Consider the following 23336-nt stretch of genomic DNA (forward strand, 5'->3'; position numbering starts at 1 on the left):
ACCTTCAGCAACCCCACAACAGAAGGATCCTCTGAGAGACCAGGCAAGGTGGACAGCTGCTCAATTTCCTCAGTCTCCAAAGCAGCAATACCAAAAGACCATCAGTACCCTTTTGGGTCTTTGAAGTACCCTATCCTGAGGTAATCTATGCCGAGGATGTATGGAGCCTCTGGACCAGTCACAATGGGGTGCTTTTGCCATTTCCTCCCAGTCAGGCTGATCTCAGCCTCCAGTACAGTCATTCCAGAAATAGAAATGGGTTCCACCTCTTGACAGCTTGATGCCATCAGGGTACACTGTGCACCAGTATCTACTAGAGCCTTATACTTCTGTAGGACTGATGTGCCAGGCCATCTGATCCACATAGTCCAGTAAATCCAACTGTCCCTTACCTCCCCCTAGCTGGAGGCAGGGCCCCTCTAATAGTCATCACAACACTGGACACTTAAGTCTTGTAGAAATGGATTATTCTTCTTTATCACAGGAGCTGGAGTAAAATCAGCTCTTCCACTCCACCTGGGAACCTGCTCACCAGAGACTGAAACTGCAGCTTTCATGGGATGATAATCCTTGACCTTTGTTCTTCTCTTCAATTCACGCACCCATTCCTCCAAAGCTGAGGTAGGTTTTCCATCCCACTTCCTCGTATCTTCTCTGTGATCCCGCAGGTAAAACCATAGGGTGCCCCATGGTGTATACCTTCTGTATATTCTCTCTCGAGCAGTAGGACGCCTTTTGTTATTAGCTGAGATGTGTGTTGGTACACGTGAGGAGCAGGATAGATCAGATAGATTGCCTCTCAATTGTTTGAGGTCCTGGGACAGTTTTTCCACAGCTGAGATGATGGAAGGGGTGAGACTGTCTCTGAATTCTGGGAGTTTATGAATCATTTCATCCACTGTTAGTGGTATTACGTCATTCCAGGTTACTGTTGTCAATGAATGGGCATATGATGACGGTGCATTCTGTGTAAATTTCCGCCACATGGGTCGTGTACATTCGACTTCATCTGGATTTATGGGTGCATCCCCGGCGTTTGGCTTGATGTGACAGATCATCTCTACAATGGCTGACTCCCTCAGAGACCGGATGCCTTTCTCTAAAGTAGTCCACTTGGCCGAACGACTCATAACATCGTCCTTGTATTGAAACCTTTCATTCACAGCTGCCAAGAGCCGCTTCCAAAGGCTGAGGGACTGTTTCTCTCTTGCAATTGCTTTGTCAATTCCCTCTTCCCTAGCAAGTAATCCCAGCTGCTTGGCTTCCGTACCTTCTGGTTCGTGACCATCGGCCCCATTGTCCCAGCATCGGAGCAACCAGGTGATGATGTGCTCCCCTGGTTGACGGGTAAAATCTTTTCGCATATTCTGTAGCTCGGTTGAGGTTCGAGGTCAAGAAGTCACCTCTTCTTCTTCTGATTCATGTGATGATGACTCCTGATCAGATGCTGTCCCAGGTAGTAAGTGCATTGCCATTGCTTCTTCATCTTGTTCCTTCATCTTTCTTTTTTTTGCTTTTCCCCTTGCGTACAGGGGCAACCGATATTGGTACGAACTGGTCGTCTGGTTTAGCTGCAGTGATTATCACTGTGGTTGGAGTGGCTGCAGTATCTGTTGTTGAGGTCTGGGTAGCTGCTGTACTTGTCGCTGTGGTTGACGTAGCTGCTGTGCTTGGAGCTGGAGTAGCTGCACTGTCTGCTGCAGTCGAAGTTTGAGTAGCTGCTGTACTTGTCACTGGGGCTGGTGCAGCTGCTGTACTTGGAGCTGGAGTAGCTGCACTGCCTACTGCGGTCAAAGTTTGAGTAGCTGCTGTACTTGTCGCTGGGGCTGGTGTAGCTGCTGTGCTCGGAGCTGGAGTAGCTGCGCTGTCTGTTGCTTCGCCCTCAGATCCAGGGACATTTTTTAACTTCTGAAGGTACTGGACAGCATTGAACAAGGCTCTGTAAGCATAGGCCAAGCCCCAGCACGTTGCCATGATTTGTCCCTCTCTGGTATGGCCAGAATGACAACACACCTCATTTAAGCGTTTTACTAATTTTTCTGGATTTTGCACTTGTTCAGTGGTGAAGTCCCAAAGCACTGGAGGGGCCCACTGACCTAGATACTTGCTCATACTATCCCAACACATCCTGCCACTCATGACTCTCCAGCCTCAGGGAAAATCTCTTGGTCCTCCTATATTGTCGTCTAACCCCAGACAAGGCCCAAACCTGACTCTGCTTAACTCTTGAGATCAGACGAAATGGTTGTGGGTAAAACACACTCTGTGTGTGTGCCAACATGGTGATCTCCATCACAATCAGCAGGCAGGTCTCAAGGGTACCTAAAGGCCACTCAAAACCTTCAGAACTCTCAAACGATGCTGTAAATGGTCTGGTGGGGGGCTGGGAGCGTAAGGGAATGTCTCCTTCACGGGCTGACCACCCAAGGAGGGGAAAAAAGATGTGTAATTGCTAAACACTTCCGTTATATATCTCCAAAAGTATAGAGGTGGTGACCACACTGGGAACGCAAGCCAGATCAGTTTCATGATCAATGATTCTATTGTATTACAAGTCATTACCATAAAGTACAATGAAACAAGAACCTTAGCCCAAGGCCCACAGCCGATAAACACTAACGCAGCAAATACCGGCTGTAAGTAAGGTACGACACGCTGAGACTGTGAGGTCAAGAGCAACAACTTTGAGAGTCAATAAATCAGCATTGTGACGAGTGACTATTAATCCAAAACAATGAATGCTTAACACAAATACGATTAGACACAATCCAGTCAGATCTGTCATTATCTCAACCTTTCAAGCCCCATGTTGGGCGCCAAAAAGAACTGTCGTGGTTTAAGCCCATTCAGTAACTCAGAACCACACAGTCTCTCGCTCACTCCCTCCCTTTCCTCCCCCCAGCTCCTGGAAGGATGGGGGGGAGAATCAAAAGAATGTTACTCCCACGAGTTGAGATAAGAACAGTCCAGTAACTAAGGTATAACACAAACCACTACTGCTACCACCAATAATAATAATTATAAGGGAAATAACAAGGGAAGAGAATACAACCGCCCACCACCCACTGACCGATACTCAGCCTGACCCGAGCAGTGATCTAACTCTTCCGGGTAACTGCCCCCAGTTTATATAGTAGGCATGATGTGCTGTGGTATGGAATACCTCTTTGGTTAGTTTGGGTAAGGTGCCCTGTCTCTGCTTCCTCCCAGCTTCCCCTCCTCCCTGGCAGAGCATGGGACTCAGAAAGTCCTTGGTCAGAGCAAACATTACTGAGCAGCAACTAAAAACATTGGTGTTATCAGTGCTTTTCCCAGGCTGAAAGTCAAAACCACAGCACTGCACCAGCTACTAAGAAGGAGAAAAATGACTGCTACTGCTGAACCCAGGACACTCATTGAATGTAGTAAAAATTGTATTAAATATTTTATTCACTCAGCTCTAACATTGCTTTAAGCAGCATATTGTATGAAACTCTGTACATTCCCGAGGTTTATGTTTCAGCTTCTCTACAGGGGGCAGAGGGATGACAAAAAAATTATTTTTAACCAAGTTATTTAACATGGAAATCCTGCTTTAACAGCAGTTATCTTTGCCAATGTGATTTGGTTAATCATGCAGTTCAATATTATCTGTTAAGCTGTAACCCACAGTTAACCAATCAAGGAATGCAGTACACTGTAACTGGAATTCTTAAGAGTGCAAAAACCAGAGATTAATTTCTTAGTTGAAACAGTAAAAGAATTTCTTCCTGTCCTTCTATGTACATAGATTTTGATTTCTTTCAGACAAAATACAACATTTGGAGCTCCCTGCCATATTGAATTTATTGACAATCATATAATAGATTATGAAAGACACATTAATGTTCATGAAGTAGTACACATTTAAAGCTTTATTATCTCAACAAGTAAAGGTTTTTCAAGACACTTAATGCAAATTCAGTTGGGCAATTGAACAAAGTAAATTCTAAATATAAAACCACTTGGATAAATTTATTCTAGTTTAGTCATATAAGGCATATAGTTATCACCATTTTAATCAAATACAAATCATACAACTATGCACAGGAATACCAGGGAACAATTCTCTTTGTAGACAAGATTTTGAAATTATACCAAATCAAGCAACTTGAGATGCATGGTTTGAAATTGTCTTCTAAGTCATTAGAACTATTCCCATTATTTTCAATGTATTCACAATTTTCACAGCCTTTCAAGAGTAAATCAAGGACACCTATAACCGACAAACACAATTTTGTGGGTGTTTGTCCCAAATTACCATGCTGTACTATAGAGCAACACTAGTTTTTACTACTGAAAAAAACTTAACATATGACTTAAAATAGAACAGCATTCTAAGATCATGTTATTGAAAGTTAAAAGGACTACTCTAAGGTTCATTCTCTGATCAATTTTTAGAAATCAAACACAAATCCCTACACTTCCTTTCAAATGCCCATGTTCTCCTGAAATCATCCACTCCTGAGTAATCTCCAAGGTAATGAAAATTTAAAGACTGAATCAAAATCACCACTAGAATGCTTATTTGATTGGAGACAAAAGATTTTAGTTTAAGATTCTCTTGTATAACAGCAAATTAATTAAGCAGCTTTTGCCTGCAGTTTAGAAGCACTTTCCAGTTGGGTCTCCAATGTAAAGACTTATCAGTAACCTACAAAGCTATGATTTACAGCAGCTGAAAGAAAACTTTCAGGTAATAAGTAGATATAATGAATTAGTCTGTTATTTTCTCATCACAAACATATTTGAAGTCAAAGCTTTGAAGAGAAGTAGCAAAACCAGTAGTAATTTAATATTTTGGTTTTCAGCCAGCTACCTGCTAATTTAATATTACTGAAATGCCGGTTTCTGAGAACTGGTTTGAAAGCACTAGTTCAATGACTCTATACTGAAGATGAATAAACCCTACTTCCATGGTACTGGTTTGAGCCAAGTTCCTTTAAGCAGTTCTGAGTCAAAAATGCCATTAACAAACCCTGGTAACAGATTAGTAACTATTGACAGAGTTTAAGGCTACCTATGTATAAAAGCCTGAGAAAAAGAAAGGACAAATGCCAAAATTCCAACTTGCTCCAGTTTTAGGAACCATCACAGATTCAGTGATTATTTTTCAGGTCTGCTGAAGTCTAAAGTGCTTTTTCTGTTTGGATGAGAAATACAGAATGGTATGTTTAGGATTTGTTTTTTGGCTCTCTCTCAAGCACTGTAAGTAGAAAGAGATACTGAATGGGGTATTGGAGAATCTTTCTGTTGCTATGTCATTTGTGGTCACAGAAATAACAGACTAAGCATCAGGAAGGAAATTCCCTAACCCAAGCCACCCTGGAATCTTCCCTTCAAACACATCTCACATTTCCTGGTAAGATGACCTAAATATGTAATGAAACATCAATTCTAGCCAGAGAACTCTGTGGATGGGAGCTCCACAAATACAAACCTGCTGAAGTTGAAGTCCCATTCCAGAAGCAAGAAAAACGTCAGAAGGGGAGACAACAATGTTAATGAAAGGTGAGCAGTGAAACTCTCCTAAACCACATCTAAAATTCAGTGGCACAAGATGCAAGAGAAGTCTAAACACTTGAGCAGCAGAACACTTCAAATGTTGTAACAAATGCTGAGAAAGTTTATAAAAATCAGTCCTGTGCTGGACAAGGTCAGTTTTTCTTACAAGTATGGGAAAAAAAAAAGTATGATGAGCAGCACACAGAATGCAAAAGAGACTGATCTACACTACGGAAGCTACTGTCACATGTGACCCCTAACTAAGCATTACTGGGGGGAGGGGGGACGGACGACACCCTATTATTTCTGCATTACTGTATTTCTACTGTATTATTGTATTCCTAATTTCCTTTCCCTCACTTATCAAATGGTTTCCTAGAGATCCTCTTGTTTGTTACATATGCCTTTCAAATCAATGCCCAAGCATTTGAGAATGGAAAGAAAAATTAGCAACTGGTTTGGTAGATGAATCAGCATGAATACAAAAACATAACCTGCACATTGGCACCACCAGTTTCTAAATGTTAGCTAAGCTTGACTGTGCAAGGTTTTCTTTACATTTGCTTTTAAATAACACTTTAAATAAGTATGGAGTACCACTGGTCCGTAGTTTTACCTTTACACTAATCAGGTAAAAAGGAAAGCAGACATGAACTAGTAAAGGTGCTTTAATTTTTTATTAGTTTTATTCTTGATAAAGAAGCTATAAAATGTTTCTGTAAAATGAAAATACTTGCTTCAGATACAGTAATATCTGCTTAGATATAAGAGATTAAGATAAAAAGCGAAGATTAACAATCAAACCTGCTCATGCTAACAGAACCTATGTATCTTAAGAAGCATATTGCTAGCACTCACCAGGATAAACCAATGAATGAATGACAGCTCTTAAATGGATTTTATGCATCTTCTAGGACTGGAAATTCGGATGCTGTGGGGGGATGGGAGTAAAGACTGTACAGGGAGGGAGATTATGCGCTTAATTTTGCCTCTTTCCCCCTTCCCAGACAGGACAAAATAAGCTTGAATAAATAAAATATTCCACAGAACTCTCTTGTGACTACCTGTACAATACACCTGTTCAAAGCTTTTGCTGGGTTAGAAAAGCCAACAAAACCATGCAAGGAGATGATATGGATGAAGTTCGAACTGTGAGCATTTCAGCTTTTCTCATATGCAGAATCTACCAACAAAATCTTGCATCTTATTTACTTCTTGCCTTTGAAACAGTCAATTCCAATAATTACATATTGTATTATATAATCATAAAACAGTCTTAATTTCATGCCGAGTGCAAACTGCAATACTTCTAGTGTCCTCAAATAATCTTCTAAACTACTGAAATGATCTTCTAAAATATTTTAATCCTACTGTGATTCACATTATCTTTTAGCAGTCTTAACAGTAAGGATAATTCCTTTTTTATTCTTACAAGAAGCAATCTATTAAACGGCATAAAAAGATATCCTCTTCTGCTACAACTATAGAGAGGGACCATCAAGCACAAGACAGGGACTTCTAAAAGTTCCATCGAAAATTACTGATGGAAGTAGTAAGAGACAAGATCCCATCTGCATTAGAAGTTCTCTTCAGCTATCTAACCCAGCTAATTGTTTTCACTGCCTCCACTCTAAGCTTCCTATGTTAAAAAAACAAACAAACAAACAAAAATCCACAAAAAACCAAAAACAAAAAAACAAACAACCCAAAAAACCCCAAAACCTGGTTAAGAATGCTCATTTTCTTTACAATAAAAAGGGAAGAAGAAACTGAAGAAAAACCATTTCAGTGTTCTGAACTATAAAGTACAACTTGTTAAAATCAGTAAAATTTATCTACTGGTTCTCTGTGTTTATGAAGTTTGGTGTTACACACATTATAGAAGCCTGGAACATTCATTGCAGCAGCTCCAAAGTAATTACTAACTTAACCAAATGTTAATTGCATATCTCACCACATTGCCATCAAACAAAATTGACAGGTTTTTTGGAGTGTATTTGTAGTACTACCTGAGTAAAATGACTGAGTAGTCTTTCTGTGGAGAGCAGAAAATGCATTCAGTGTGACCAGAGGCGCACACATGTTCCAGGATGAGCTTCTGTAACTACTACTTGTTCTATTTCCCTAATAAATTTCTAAAAATTCTTAGAACTAACTCAACTTTAATGTACATCTTGATTATTCTGGAACACTAAATTAAAAGGATTTTAAGCACAATTTACAATTTGAGAAATAATTGTTTTCAGGGGATTGGAACCACCTTTTCTTTCTATTTCATACTGCACTTTCCCAAAAGGAGTGATGTATTTCAAAAAGCTTTTATCAAAATTATTTCTGCACTAAAAACATACAGATTAAGTGAATGGTATGAATCCAAAGTACACAGCAAAAAAGGAAGAAACGGTTAATACTTCTTGACTTTATTTCAGCCATTTCAGACTGTTTAGGATACAAATTCACACCGAATTCTCCAAAGTTACCTTCAAAGTTTCAGAAATGAATACAAATGCAAGTTACATTTTGCACAGCTGCAGAACTGCATTTATGGTTAAGTTCCCTCTTTTAAAATGATCCAAGTTAAGAATCTCCGCTTACTGAAAAACAAACATAACAATAAAACTTTTCAGCTGTGATCCAAGCAGCTTTTTGTGTGCTCTTCTATGTACAGGGACATAACAGGAACTAAAGTGAACAAGCTTTTATCTTAGGAAGACCATTTTATCCACTTGCACAAAGACTACAAATACTGTAACATACTTTGTTATGTTAAATCTCTGACTCTGAGATTTAGCTCATAAAAATGAACAATAAAGTGTCAAATATGTGAGAGAATGCACATGAAAGCATGAACCTTAAAATACTGCTCTACTAAGCAGTAGTAGTACATGACACGCATTTTAGGCCTATCCATTCAAATACATCCATGCTGAATTTTGTTTGTTGTGTTTCCATAGTCACAGTTCTGTTTCCATTCACCAAAGAGCACTAAAGTGACTGGACACTAAAAAAAGCAGCATGCCTACACTTTTGCTGGGTTAAATGAATATCTTCTATTTTTTTAATATACAAATCAGATCAGCACAGATTATTCCACTCATTAACTTATTCATCCCTTTTAGACAGTGAAATATTATTTGTAATACCCCCAAAATCATTAAGAACATTTCACAAACATGCACTTTGAAGTGATACAGTCACTGCAATGTATGACAACCACTGCAGGTGAAAGATATTTCTGCAGAAGAGAATATAGGTAAAATGACAGAACTGCTGGCTGCTTCTCCAAATACAGGAGTGTCCTGGGTTCAGCAGTAGCAGTCATTTTTTCTCCTTCTTAGTAGCTGGTGCAGCGCTGTGTTTTTGACTTTCGGCCTGGGAACAGAGCTGATAACACCAATGTTTAGACTGACCAAGGACTTTGTGAGTCTCCTGCTCTGCCAGGGAGGAGGAGAAGCTGGGAGGAAGCAGGGACAGGACACCTGACCCAAACTAGCCAAAGAGGTATTCCATACCACAGCACGTCATGCCCAGGATGTAGAACTGAGAGTTCCCAGAAGGGCTAGATCGCTGCGGGGTGGGGGTGAGGTACCGGTCGGTGAGGTGCTGTATTCTCTTCCTTGTTATTTCCTTTATCATTATTATTATTGGTGGTAGCAGCAGTGATTTGTGTTATACCTTAGTTACTAAACTGTTCTTATCTCAACCTGTGGGAGTTGCATTCTTTTGATTCGCCTCCTTGTCCCTCCAGGAGCAGAGGGAAGAAAGGTGTTGAGGGGGGGGGAAGTAGACTGCGTGGTTCTAATTTATGGCCTGGGCTTAAACCACGACAAGGAGAAAGGAGGTACTCTGGCCAGGGAAAGGAGGATACCTCACAAATCTCTTTGCAAATAAGATAATTATCATTTATTCTATATATTTATTGGATATAAACTATTTTCTTCTTTCTCTAGTAGCTATAAACTAAGTTGAAAAATTAAATAATACTTTCATTTCCTTAGTATTTCTTGCATCCAGATCAGCGTTTCTATAAGCACATCAATATATTAATTTGTATTATGGACTCCCTTAGAAAAAAATAATTACTTATAAAAGTCTCCTGATCTCATCTTTGTATACTCCTTCCATCCCAGCTATCTAAAAATTTTTCTCCTTTACATACTCTTAGGCTTCTCTGACACATCCTTAGGTCCCATTAAAAAAAAGAGGGGATACTCAACCTTTTTGGTTTCTGCATCCTCAAATCACTCTCCTTCAGAATCCCATCAGCCATATCTTTCCTTAAATTCCCCCAATCATTCTAGGACATTTTCTTCTCTACTTGCCCTGAGCTGCTCCAAGATGGAATACTAATGCCTTAACTATCTTGCATTGTTAAGAATTCTAACTTGGATGAAATATTAAGACTATGCTGACTGGGTATACAGATAGAAAAGTCAATAGTCACATCTAGCAATGACTTTGCAGTGTTTCAGATCCCACCCAACGAATGTGCTGGCCACTCTCCCCCTCAAAACCTCTTCAGTATCAGATACTGTTCTCCATTTCTTTTATGCTGCATTTCAGTGAAAACCCTTCTCTCTGTTTAAGCAGGAGCATTCAGATACTACAAGAGAGACATTGAGGTGTTGGAGTGGGTCCAGAGAAAGGCAACAGAGCTGGTGAAGGGTCTGGAGCATGAGTGTGATGATGAACAGCTGAAGGAACTGGGGGGGGTTTAATCTGGAGAAGAGAAGGCTCAGGGGAGACCTTATTGCTCTCTACAGCTACCTGAAAGGAGGTTGTAGTGAGGTGCGGTTGGTTTCTTCTCCCAGGTAACAAATGACAGAACAAGAGAAAATGGAGAAAAAGAGAAAAGGTTGCACCAGGGGAGGTTTGGGTTGGATATCCTGAAAAATCTCTTCACCAAAAGGGTTGTCAAGCACTGGAACAGGCTGCCCAGGGCAGTGGTAGAGTCATCAACCTTGGAGGTATTTAAAAGACATGTGGATGTGGCCCTTAGTTTAGTGGTGGACTTGGCAGTGCTGGGTTAAGAGTTGGACCTGATGATCTCAAAGGTCTTTTCCAACTTGAACAAGTCCACGATTCTATGATAAGAGCCTCTTCAGATGAAAGCATACTGCTCTTCCCTCACGCGGGAAATGGAGAGGAAAAACACTGTTTGAAGTAATATGAAAAAAAATATTATGACAAAAGATATCAGTGTTAAACAGTAAGACTGAAGACAATCAAAAAAAAAGCTGTAAGAAAATGTTTATTGGTTATAATCAGGGGGAGTGTCTATTTATATGCAAATGGGAAATCTTGTCTGAGTAGCATGTTTATCTTTAATCTCACTGGTTATCACCTAAAATGCTTACTGTTCTGCAAGCAAGGCAGGTTTGCAAGTAGCCATTTAAATATTGATATCACTTTAAGAATCCCAAAATCTCAGTTTCATTATCTTAAATGTCAGGCACTGGTAATTATAGCAACAAAAGGCATGACTAATAGCATTTGCTGTGCACTTCACAGGAAAGGGGAGTCCATATGTATGCAGAAAATAACAAGATACTCTACAGTTAAGAAATATGATAATATTATTGCAATAATCATCTTGGTCCACAGGCACTAAAGAAACTTCAACTAACTATCACCATCTAGAGGTGAAACGTAAATGCAATTTGGGGTTCTTTTTAATTATGATCTGAATTCTGTCTTTATACCTGTCAATATACCAAAGAAAACAGGGTGTTTGTAAGAGTCTACTCTTGACTTTTGCCAGTGTGATCCTGATTTTACAAAGCCACCTAATATTTAACTGTTCAATGGAACAGGCTTTCTTAACTGTTACTTCATACAAAATATATTAGTTTCTTCATATGTGGCTAGGTCCTTCAATGCTTATAACTGATCAGTTTTCCACTTGCTACTAGCTATCGTAAACTTTGTAAGGCAAATAAATCTCTGGAGCTTCTTTTGGACTCAGAGTGGGTAACAGTAATTCCTCTAATGTTCTTGCTGGAAGATACTGTTACGACAATCTAGTCTAAGCTCATCTAGCTCCTGTCACAGCTCAGATAATTCCATCCAGAAACGTCTAAATAATCTTTATGATTTGTTGATTCAGAATAAGGACATCAGCTGGCCATCTAATTAATCTTTCTACTCAGGTGCAAAATGAATTCTACCAGTAATCTGTCAGCACTAATGAATGGCAAGGCAGTAGTCAAGATATAAACCTGAAGCAAAACAAGGCTGAGGAAGTATAAAGAGAGGATTTGCTTCTGAAAACGTTACAATGAGTTTGCCATGCATAGAGGATAAACAATAGTAGAAGGAAAGAGATTTCCTAATCATACTATTATTGCCATTTTAGGACTAAATTAGTCATTATTAGCATAGCATTACAAGGGCAACTCATGTTTAATTAATCCTATACCATGACCTCCAAGTTTCTCCCACTCTCCTCTTAACCGCAAGGCATACCAATTTCAACAGTTCAAAAAATGCTTTGGTGAATTATGAAACGTATTTTATTCAGTACACTTAAATATGAACAAAAGGTATAATAACATTTATCCAGAAATGTTGCCTACCTTCCAAACCACAGCTATCCAGGGGTTTTCTGTGAAAGAAGTCACCTCTTTGTGTTTGGATTGATTTTTCTTCGATTTGGATTAGATCAATTATTTCCTAAACCCATGTAAACTTTCAGTACTCAAAAGCTCTGTGGCAATGTCTTGCCCCCTTGTTACATGTTGTGGAGAAAACCACTGTCACAAGCTTGTTTTGGAACTGCAAGCTGGTGATTTCAATGGATGCTACAATTTGCATTTTGAAATGGTTAAAAATCTCTCCATGTCCTACACGATTTGAACAATTGCTATCTTATTCCCCTCTCACTTGTCTGTCTTGCACGCTGAGAATTTCTAATATGCTCCTCAAATGAAAAAGCTTAATTTTTCACCTGCACTCTTCCTAGTTCTGATACATGTCTTTTGAGAGGACTAAAACTGCACACAGAAAAGGCAAAGATTATACATGGCATAATAGAATTTTCTATCCCTTTCCTAATGATTTGTAACAAGTTCTGTTTAGACCTTCCTAAACCCTTTTAAAAATTGTGTCAGATTAGGTACTTCGAAATCTTCGGGTACCCATAGCCAGACAGTCAGCCTTCAGCCATTTCACCCTGGGGAATTGCATGTGGAGATTTATTCTTTATTTGTTCGATAAGATCTTCTACTGGTATTTCATTTAAAACAGCTAATCTGCTAGTTCTCCACAAGGAATAATCCAGAATGGGAATACTCCATAACAACTCCATGGTGAACAGAGATTTTACAATATGCATTTTTCTATTACTATCTTACGTTCTGAGACCTCCTTCTTCAGCTTGAGTATTTGTCCCACTGACTTTAGCAAGCGGCCTCTTTCTGATATGTAAAAAAAAAAAAAAAAAAAAAAGAGACCACTACATCTTATACCTTTGAAAAGCTGCAAGAGCCCTGTAACACTGTATTTCTACTTGGTTTTCCTCCAGAACGTGTATGTTCCACTACTTTTCTTTGGAGATGACTTAAATTTTTTAATTTTTAAAAAATGTATTTATTTACCCCTAATAAATTTCCTTATTCTGCTTAGCCATGGTGCTTAGCCATCCTTCTCTTGGTTTTCCTCTCTTAAACAGATTATGCAATACCTCTGAGCAACGTTTAAGGTTTTAAGCATTCTCCACTGTACCTGCAAACCACCCGAGCTGTCCCTTTTAAGGTTTTTTTTAACCAGCTTTCTCATTTTTTCCTCATTCTCTTTTAAATATTACAATAGTGAATTTTTGCTTTAGTTGTTCCTTTTACAGTAGCTTAAATCAACTCAGTTCATTGAAATTGCTATTCCCATCACAATCACCTTCTTTACATGCAAACCTTCCTCTGTTTTTCAGTTTATAAATTTTATGATCTTCAAGTGCTAGTAACCGAGTCCTGCATTCAAAATCATCCCTCCTGAGAAAACTCCCTATATTCCAGAATCATATGCAAATCATTTATTTTACCAGGATTTTTCATTCATGCAGCAAAATATTAGATCTCCACCTCTCTGAAGCCTCCATAGCCTCCTTTACCCTCTATCACTGGAAATCAAATGGAACATAATCTTCCACAACATGGCTTAGTGGCCTATCTTGTCTTCTCATCTTTCTATTTAGCACGTGAAGTCCCATATGATACCCTAGTGTGACAGTGACAATAGATGATGGTCTGTGGTGAAACATACAAAAATGGAAAAGTACTGTTCGGCACGGGTTGTGGGAACATAATCTTGAAAATAAGGGAGTTAACACCACTGTTAGCGAAAGGGAGTCTTATACCGGTAAACATCTGTTCACACGTTGGCCACATGTGCGCTGATGTTGCAACTGGTAATTTTCCACTCCAACTCGAGGGGGATATAAGGACCTGTGCAGGGATGGACAGCTGAGAAGGCCAGATGCGCATCTTGATTTGGGGGATGCCCTGACAACGCACTGCCTACCACCCCTCCAACCAGGCAACATGTTCCATCTCCTTCTCGGCGATATCCCGTTCAACGAGGGGTTGGTATGTATGTAACCTGCTTCACATTAATATATATATACGTTTGCTTTGCATTAATAACGCAATAAATAGACTAGAGCATTTAATTATTTATATATTGTTTGGCGTCAGTCTTTGTACATGGGAATCCTACAAACCTGGAACACCTCAGGAATCACAAAATTGAACTATCCAGCACTTACAGCCACCTCTTCTCAGTAGAGAGCTTTTTCCTCAAAGGACTAGGCACAATGCAATGACAACGAAACCCTAAATCATAGACCACAGAATGGTTTTTAAGGGACCTTAAAGTTCATTCAGTTCCAGCCCCTTGCCATGGGCAGGGACACTCCACTAGACCAGGTTGCTCCAAGCCCCGTCCAACCTGGCCTTGAACACTGCCAGGGATGGAGCAGACACAGCTTCTCTGGGCAACCTGTGCCAGTGCCTCAGCACCCTCACAGGGAAGAACTTCTGCCTAAGAGCTCATCTCAATCTCCCCTCTGTCAGGTTAAAGCCATTCCCCTTTGTCCTGTCCATACAGGCATTTGTCTAAAGTCCCTCTCCAGATCTCTTGTAGGCCCCTTAACGTGCATTTTGATTTTCTGCCATTAGAGAAAAAAATTATAAACCAGCAAAAATAATGTTTATTACAAATAAGAGGACTCTCAGAAATGAGTTCAGTCATTTATCCTAATTGACACTTCCAGTCCTTGTCAGTTCATTACGTACTAGTAGCCTGGTAAATATCCTCTTCCACAATTTCAACATTGCATCTAGTTCCCTGTAATCAGGAGCACATGTTTTGGCAGAGATTTAACAAGATAAATGCACAGTTCTGTTATTGAGGCTACTGTGAAGTTTTATAAATTACTGCTTTCCTGGTAGCTATGAAATGCAAAATATGTATTCAGCAAGCACATGACTACATACTTGATCAGAGATACGGCAATTGCTTCAAGTATTTCATCACAGTACTATGTCTATCGTGAGTTTATGTCTACTCAGGAAAACTTTTTTTCACACGCACAGTGGTAGAAAATAAAGTTATTTGCTAGGCAGATATTTGTCCCAGTCACACTCTTGTTACTGAGAACAAACACTGGCAGGAATGCCTTTAATGTTGTTGTGGTTTAAGCCCAGGCCGTAAATCAGAACCAGGCAGTCTACTTCCCCCCCCAACCTTTCTTCCCCCTGCTCCTGGAGGGACAGGGAGGAGAATCAAAAGAATGCAACTCCCACAGGTTGAGATAAGAACAGTTTAATAACTAAGGTATAACACAAATCACTGCTGCTGCCACCAATAATAATGATAAAGGAAATAACAAGGAAGAGAATACAACCGCTCACCAACCGGTACCTCATCCCCACCCTGCAGAGTTCCAGCCCTTCCGGGAACTCTCAGTTCTACATCCTGGGCATGACGTGCTGTGGTATGGAATACCTCTTTGGCTAGTTTGGGTCAGGTGTCCTGTCTCTGCTTCCTCCCAGCTTCTCCTCCTCCCTGGAAGAGCATGAAACTCACAAAGTCCTTGGTCAGAGTAAACATTCTGACCAGCAACCGAAAACATCGGCTTTATCAGTATTATTCCCAGGCCAAAAGTCAAAACCACAGCGCTGCACCAGCTACTAAGAAGGAGAAAAACTGACTGCTGATGCTGAACCCAGGACAAATGTATTCTTCCATAAGGAAAGATCTCAGCAGGTACCAAGATCAAGGTTTGACAAGAACTACAGAGGTTTTTGGTCACTTCTACTGGTAATTCTTGCTTGTCTGTTTTTTTAACATGAAAAGAGCAACTAGACAACTGCTAAGGAGAGGAATTCTGTAATATTCTGTGTTGTTCTGTAATGAAAGACAAGCTAGTCTTACCACAGACATCATTGGTCTATTCAAGAGAGACACTTCCAACTTTCCACATAACGTATGTCCCATAAATGGCTGGTGTGAATAGATAATCAGAAGAACACACTCAGAACAACTTGTAACTTTTTCAAATGCATATGCCAATAAACACTATTCTACCCACTATGGATGCCCAAAATTATAAGTATATATTGTAGACAACATGCTTAAATTCTCCAAGGGGTGCTTTTGTAAATGTAGACTTTTCAATCTTTTAAAATCTTGCAATGATATTTCGCTTTCTTTTTTCCTCTTCTCAAGAGGCTTAGCCTTTAAAAGTTGTTTTCCACTCCTAATGATTAATGGATCAAATCTACTAAAACCCACTCTGCACCAGCACAATGTATTTTCTAACATGCCATGCAAATGATAAATAGAAATAAGGCACAAAAGCACAAGGAAAAAAACCTAGATTTTGTTCAAGTCATTGTAGTTGGGCCCTTAACCAAAGCAAACTGATACTAACATCTAACCCTCTATTCACTTCAGCAGATTGTGGATAAAGCCCTGAACCTGTTATAAACTGGGAAGCTCAGTTTATCTCAGTATTTCTCCTGTGGAAAATGAATGTGCAGAACACCTCCAGTATATATGAATTCTGCATACTTTCCAGGCTTTCATGATGACATTTGTAGAGTCATGTACAGCCAAACTGCATGAAAAGTACTGAACTCTTAGTTCCTAAGTTTGATATCAAGTTTAATATCAGATTATAAGCAAAATCAAATTAATTTTTTCAAATAATTAAAGTTTTTACTCCAATTCTAATACGCCTTAATGAAAAGCACTTCATTACTTAAAAAAAAATATAGATTTGGCATATTAGATAGCAACTTTGAAATTTTTTCTGGTTCACATCTTAGTAATAATGACACTAACTAAACTCAAAATACAAAAGCAAGTTTAAGAATAACAAAGGATTCTTTCTTCCCATTCAACCAAAGGGAATACAGCTAAAAGGCAAATAATAAAATCCAAATTGTTGGTAAAAAAATGCAGCTATTTACAATACATGCAAACTCTCCATGACCCTTTTTCAAACGGATATATGCTATGTGCTTTTCCTAATGGTTTTTTTGGCCATTTAACCACTCAGTACTTGCAAACTGGCAGCAATTTTTATTTTTATATTGGTTTTTGGGTCTGTGGGTTTGTTTTTTTGTTGTTGTTGTTTGGTTGGGTTTTAAATAAAATGGCCTTTCTACACAGTAATAATATTACTACTGAACTTAAAAGCCTTTAATGACATACAGAGAAAGTTTTCCTCCCATTCCTTCATTTATCACAGCATCTTGTACTAAAGAGGTGCCTATAGTTAAACTCTGCATATCCACAAGCAGTTGAAACAATTGTTTTATTTCTACTTCTCACTAACCAATGAAATGAGGAGGAAAACCTGTGTGCACAACAGATCATTATTAGTAAACACACCTGAGAATGCCAGAGCTTAAGTTTACTTCTTAGCCACAACTTGCACAGGAAAAGCTTTAGAGTGCTTTCCTTTGTAACAAGTCTCCCACTGCAACAATTCATGCCCACAATTTGGTATTTATAAATTATGTTAACTTTTCATATAAATGGGAAAGAAACCTGGAATTGTACTCATTTCATCCACATAAGCTTTGGCATTTCAGGAAATATATATCAGGAAAAGACACATCAACTCTTGGGTCATCTTCCCCCCTCTTACCTTTCAAACAACAGCATGTATCAGTAATACTAAAAAGACACACAATTAACGCTGTACAGACAGGACTGTTACATGTCATTTCTCACCATCTTTAACAAGAGTGCCAAGTCTAAGCAGTCAGAAATGTACTTAGAGGCATATTCATTGGGTGACTTCATTTTAATCTGTACCTGCAGATATAGCTTAAAGTAATAATCAAGAGAATGCAGAAATTCAAGTGTCATATTGTTGGAAACATAAGACTTCATGGTTCAGATACCAAATATTTTTCTGCAATTGTCTTATTTTGTAATTATCTGACAGAAACTCAAAATTCCTATGCAACTTCAGGAAAAAAAAAAAAAAAAACAACAAACCAAAAAAACCCAAACAAACAAACAAACAAAAAACCCACACAAAGAAGAAAATTCTGGGGTACATCCCATCTCAGCTTCTGCTTGATCAACAGTCTAGATGTAAAAATGCTTGAGGCAACACTGAACTTTTAGAACTCAAAGCTTTTTTACATAGTACATGATAGATGCCCCTTAACATTAACCTTTGCTGCTCATCCACACAGGCAGCAACAATGATTCCAGAGAAAAATGGATACAAATCATCATTCAGAGTGAGAGGACTGTTAAAAAGCTTCAGAAATCTTGTTCAGAGGTAATTACACGTGGCTGAAACATAAGTGGGAAAATTTTGCAGCTGCTAATAATCCACAAATAAAGAAATGCCAATAGCCTGAGACAGCACATTAAAGAGAGTTTAAAATTTGCCTTTCCATTCCATCCGAGGAGGGGACAATTGTTCTGAAACTGAGAACCAGGAATCAGGGAACAGCATAAGATTTAAATGCTTCAACTATAAGGTAGGTTAGACAGCAAAGCCCTAAATGCAGACCTAGCTGAAGCAGAACACACTATGAACATGTCCAGTGACACATAATGGAGGCTTGCTGAACCACTCAAAATGCTTTTGAGGGAGCTACTATAGTAAGCCACATCCATCTTGCCTGTCAAGCAAGATTTCCAGTCATAGATAGAGAACCACAGAATGGTTTGAGTTAGAAAGGACCTTAAGATCATCCAGTTCCAACCCCTCTGGCATGACACCTCACACTGGGTCACATCACCCAAGGCTCTGTCCAGCCTGGCCTTGAACACTGCCAGGGATGAAGCATTTACCACTTCTTTGGTCAACCTGTTCCAGGGACCTCACAGTAAAGAACTTTTTTCCTTACATCTAACATGAACTTCTCCTGGTCAAGTTTAAACCCATTACCTCTTGTTCTAGCGCTCCAGTCCCTGATGAAGAATCCCCAGCATGTACCCACATACTGAAGAAGGCATTACTGATTAATACTGTTGTAGTCCTCAGCCAATGGAGTCATCTTGTTAGCATGCTTTGAAAGTATTAAACTATTAAAAGCCAACCCTCAGAACACACTATTTGGATAATCAACAAAATCCCATGAATGAATATATATATGAAGTTATTGCTGGTGTTCATTACCTGATTTCTAATGAAATTACAGTGAGATCTTTGAATTATTAAAATGTGCCATTTCAGTCAGAAACTTTTACACAGAATCTGCATTAAGGTGTGTCACTTACCTGATACACATGGAATGCATTAGCAGCTTTGCCACGCAGAAACACTGAGGGAATCCAAACGTTAATAAGAGCACGGTTTGATCTGAGGAGAAAAGAAAAAAAAATTATAATAGGGAATCATATTTATGTATATGAATTGGAAAGCAACTACCTCCAGTGACTCAGATGATGATCAGTGATCAACAAAGCAACTTAACATTTCAAATGATTCCCATGAAGTATGAGGAAAATTGTAGTTCTGCCTGAACCTTTTACACTTGCTGTATCATAGCTATAACATAACTGATAAAGAGCAATGAAATAATTCCATTTGGTCCACAAAGCTCAACAAAAACCTTGAGTTCATTAGTGTTGCGCAATTATAGAGAAGCCATTTCCATCCACTCTTCACCTCCAAATTTCTATGATTCAAAGACATAAGCTACATCCTCATCCGCAGAAAGCTCAACTCATTAGTCTGGAGCTCTTCTGTAGAAACAAGAGTCCACCACATTATGAATAGCATCTATCAAACCCAAAGCAACAGAAACCAGGAACTTTCGGGTGCTTTGTTAGAATACCAAGACTTAGTGTACTGAAAAAGCCCTCCAAGGGCATCTTCATACATCTACGCTCTCTATATTCAACATCATTAAAAACTATACTAGGGCATAGATTGTGCAGCTCTCCGTACTTTTTAACAACGGACCACCACACTGAGAATTCAGTTACCGGAAATAATACAAAGAAAGAAAATTATTGCCTCTGCTAATTCTTCTTTGTCATAAAAACAGTACAAAGGGAAAAATGTGTGTATTATGAAACTTACATCTCAAAATCTGACAGACTCTGATCTTCAGACGTTTGACTCAAATCTCCAGGGACCTGTATTTACAAACCAGAAATAATTCCAACACACTGGTTGTTATGCTTTCTATTAAGAAAACATAATATTATAAGGAAATTACAATTCAACATTCAATTTTTTTAAATGCCAATAAAAATTGTTACTGAGAAATAATAAAAAAAATAAACAGTTGTGAAACAGGATTATAAATACATCACCCTTGTGAATTCCTCATATTAGAATTTGCTATAGTTTGGAAAAAAACAAATTGTGGTTTGTAAAAGCATGTAATTTTGAAAGGTACAGAAAACCCAGAAAAAAAAAGCATCCTTATTAGATGCCTTCAGAAGCAAAGTATACTAAAACAATGTGAGTAAATAATTTCTGGGAAGAGATGAAGTGCCTAAAACCTAGTGATCACTTTGCTTTACAACCAACTTCCATTCAGAAAAAGACATGCAATCATTTTTACTTTAGCTGTGTTCTTAAACATTTTATAGCTACAAAAGTTAGTAAAGATGGCAATGATGGACTAACACCTGCAGAGTCAAAAGTAGCAGTTGTGAGAAAACAAAACTGAAAGAACAGTTAGAACTGAAACAGCAATAACCTTTTACCTTACATTAAAGCTAATTACACAAAAAGGATATCTTCTCTCCTTTAAATATCATAAAAAGTGTAACTGAGAATAGTGTGTTTTGATGAAAAAAAAAAAAGGATAAAATGGTGAACTTCCAGAGACAAGTTCTAAATTAAATATTGGTTTAATGTATCTCTATAATGTACATTACAGGCATATTACTGGGTTTCAGGTTATTTTCTGCCTAAGAAACCTAAATATATATTACTGCTTATTGTAAAGTAGTAACATATACATATAACATGTACAAATTACGTATTTATTCATTGCAAACTAATATAAAATTTCTAAGGGAACTAAAGAAAATCTGCTCCCCAGATGTCTTGACAGGCCAGCTCAAGACCTCCCAATACACAAAACAGAACTGAATTTTGCCTTCGCAAGATCAGCAAAAAGTAAGTCATTCCTGCCAGGCAAAGAAAAAAAACTGTGCCAAACCAAGTCAGCTCCAGGGCATAGATACAGAATGCTGAACACCTCCACTATCCTTTTCTGGAGGAGTGAGGTGGAAAGGATGTGCCTCACAATTACCACCATCAGCTGTTGTCTGCTCACAACTCAGCACACAGCCTGGCTTCCCAGGGCTCTTGTGCTAAAAAGCACACATTCTTCGATCTTGCCTACAACCTGCACACTCTCTTAGCATGTATCTGAAGTGACAAATCCTACCAGCAGATATATACTGTTATTTTAATTAACTTCAGTGAAAATTCTGCATAAATCCCTCAAAACCAGAGTGTGGATTTTGGAAATAAAAAGGATGGCATTAAAGAGCTCCAGTACTTATGTGGAAACAGACTGGTTACTGATTTCGAGGTGGTCACTGAAGTGTTCTCCATTGTAATGCAAAACACGGCGATCGAGCCATCACATCACATACTTTTTGTTTTAATATTCCTCTGTTTGTTGCAGAAGTTCTGAAACCCAATAACTAGAAGTTTGGAAAGATCATTGTGACAATTCAGTTATATAACTGTTAAAATTGATTATCAGCATTAAAAGCAAAAGAGAAGACAGTGAAGAATCATGGAAGCTCTTTTTGTAACAAACTAAATTATATGCTATTTTAATAATAAATATTAAGTCCTTGGCTGATATTTTCAAACAAATCAAAGGAGGATCAAATATTCATATCCCGCAGTTTCTGGTGGTTACACACTTCAAATTTGAAAATTCTAGTTCAAATCTACAGAAGTTCTTTACTGTGAGGGTGGTGAGGCACTGGAATGGGTTGCCCAAGGAAGTTGTGAATGCTCCATCCCTGGCAGTGTTTAAGGCCAGGTTGGACAGAGCCTTGGGTGACATGGTTTAGTGTGAGGTGTCCCTGCCCATGGCAGGGGGGTTGGAACTAGATGATCTTAAGGTCCTTTCCAACCCTAACTATTCTATGATTCTATAAGTAATGGTCAGATTATCAGCAAAGAGTTTTGTTTACTTAACTAGAATTCAAATTTATCCACTTCTTAGGGTAATGTAATAGTCATTAGGACTATATTAAATTCTATTTCATTTTGGACATCAGCAAATAATAACCACAAGCATTTAGCTAGTCCTTAAAAATATGGTAACACCTCCATGTCCTAGAAGTTCTAGGAATTAGTTTTCTCTCACTATCTGACTCATTAAAATATGGTATCAATATCTACCTATTGGGTTAGGATATGGAGATACATGATTACAAACAAGATCTGCTGAACAGGCACATAAAGTCCAAAGTATCCGAGTAAGAAAATACAGCTATAATACATATGCCATTTATCATTTGTCATCACTTAACACAATGATGTGATTGTTTCCATCTAAAAGGCTGAAAATTATAGGTGAAATCCTGCTTCACTAATGCACACAGAACTATCAACCACTTCAGAGAAATGTTATGATAAAATAGGCATGAATGCTTCCAGTACAAACAAAAAAAGTAAAGAGTAATAGCATGTAATCAGAAAACAGAAACTGTCAAAATATTTCTCCCTTAGAAGATGGACAACTATTAGGAATGTTCTTGATGACTCCTGCTTCCTCCCTGTTCATTTGTGAATTTCAACACAATCTTTTAACAGCAAAAGCCCAAGTGAAGCAATAGTTGCTAGAAAACAATTTTATTGTCTGAATATATCTATTTTATATTCAACTCTGCTGAAGAGAATCAAACACTATCAAAATACCAAGTAAGGTGTTCTTGACAGATGTGTTATTACTTGTTAGTTCTTAGAAGCCACTATATATTTTGTTTCATCACAAGTAATGGATTTGAGCTCATTCCAGAGTGATGTTCTACACTGTATTAAGCAAACACTTACCGGCCCTCTCAAATCAATTAGTTCTTGTCTCATCTGGGACACAAGAGCTTCTTTAGCCATCAGAGCCCGGTGCAGCCTCTCATTGAACTCAATCAGCTCCCCGTGCATTTCAGCTACCTGGAAAACAAAGCCAGGAGATAATTGTATTCTAAACTGAAAGAAAACCAAACCCACGCTATTTCTTACACATATATCAATGTTTACATATATATTTTTTATTTTACCATGCTCTTTAAGTAATGCATCTCATTGCTAATGTATTAGTTTGAACTGACCATTAAGAACAGACACTGTTAGC

The 23336-nt window shown here is 38.5% G+C and overlaps 1 protein-coding gene across 5 annotated transcripts in view; it reads right to left on the minus strand.

The window, feature by feature from the left end:
* The window catches only part of SNX29 (sorting nexin 29), a 128322-nt gene that overhangs the window by 50928 nt on the left and 54058 nt on the right, over positions 1-23336 (minus strand). For all 5 annotated transcript variants that reach the window (XM_080617429.1, XM_080617428.1, XM_080617427.1 and 2 more), the window contains 3 exons: positions 23039-23155; positions 20081-20136; positions 19273-19354 (listed from right to left, as the gene is read on the minus strand). In XM_080617429.1, coding sequence (XP_080473555.1) covers positions 19273-19354; positions 20081-20136; positions 23039-23155 — 255 coding nt within the window. The remainder of the gene's footprint in view (positions 1-19272; positions 19355-20080; positions 20137-23038; positions 23156-23336) is intronic.

The sequence above is a fragment of the Psittacula echo genome (genome assembly GCF_963264785.1).
Source record: "Psittacula echo genome assembly, chromosome: 5".
Taxonomy (NCBI): Eukaryota; Metazoa; Chordata; class Aves; order Psittaciformes; family Psittacidae; genus Psittacula; species Psittacula echo.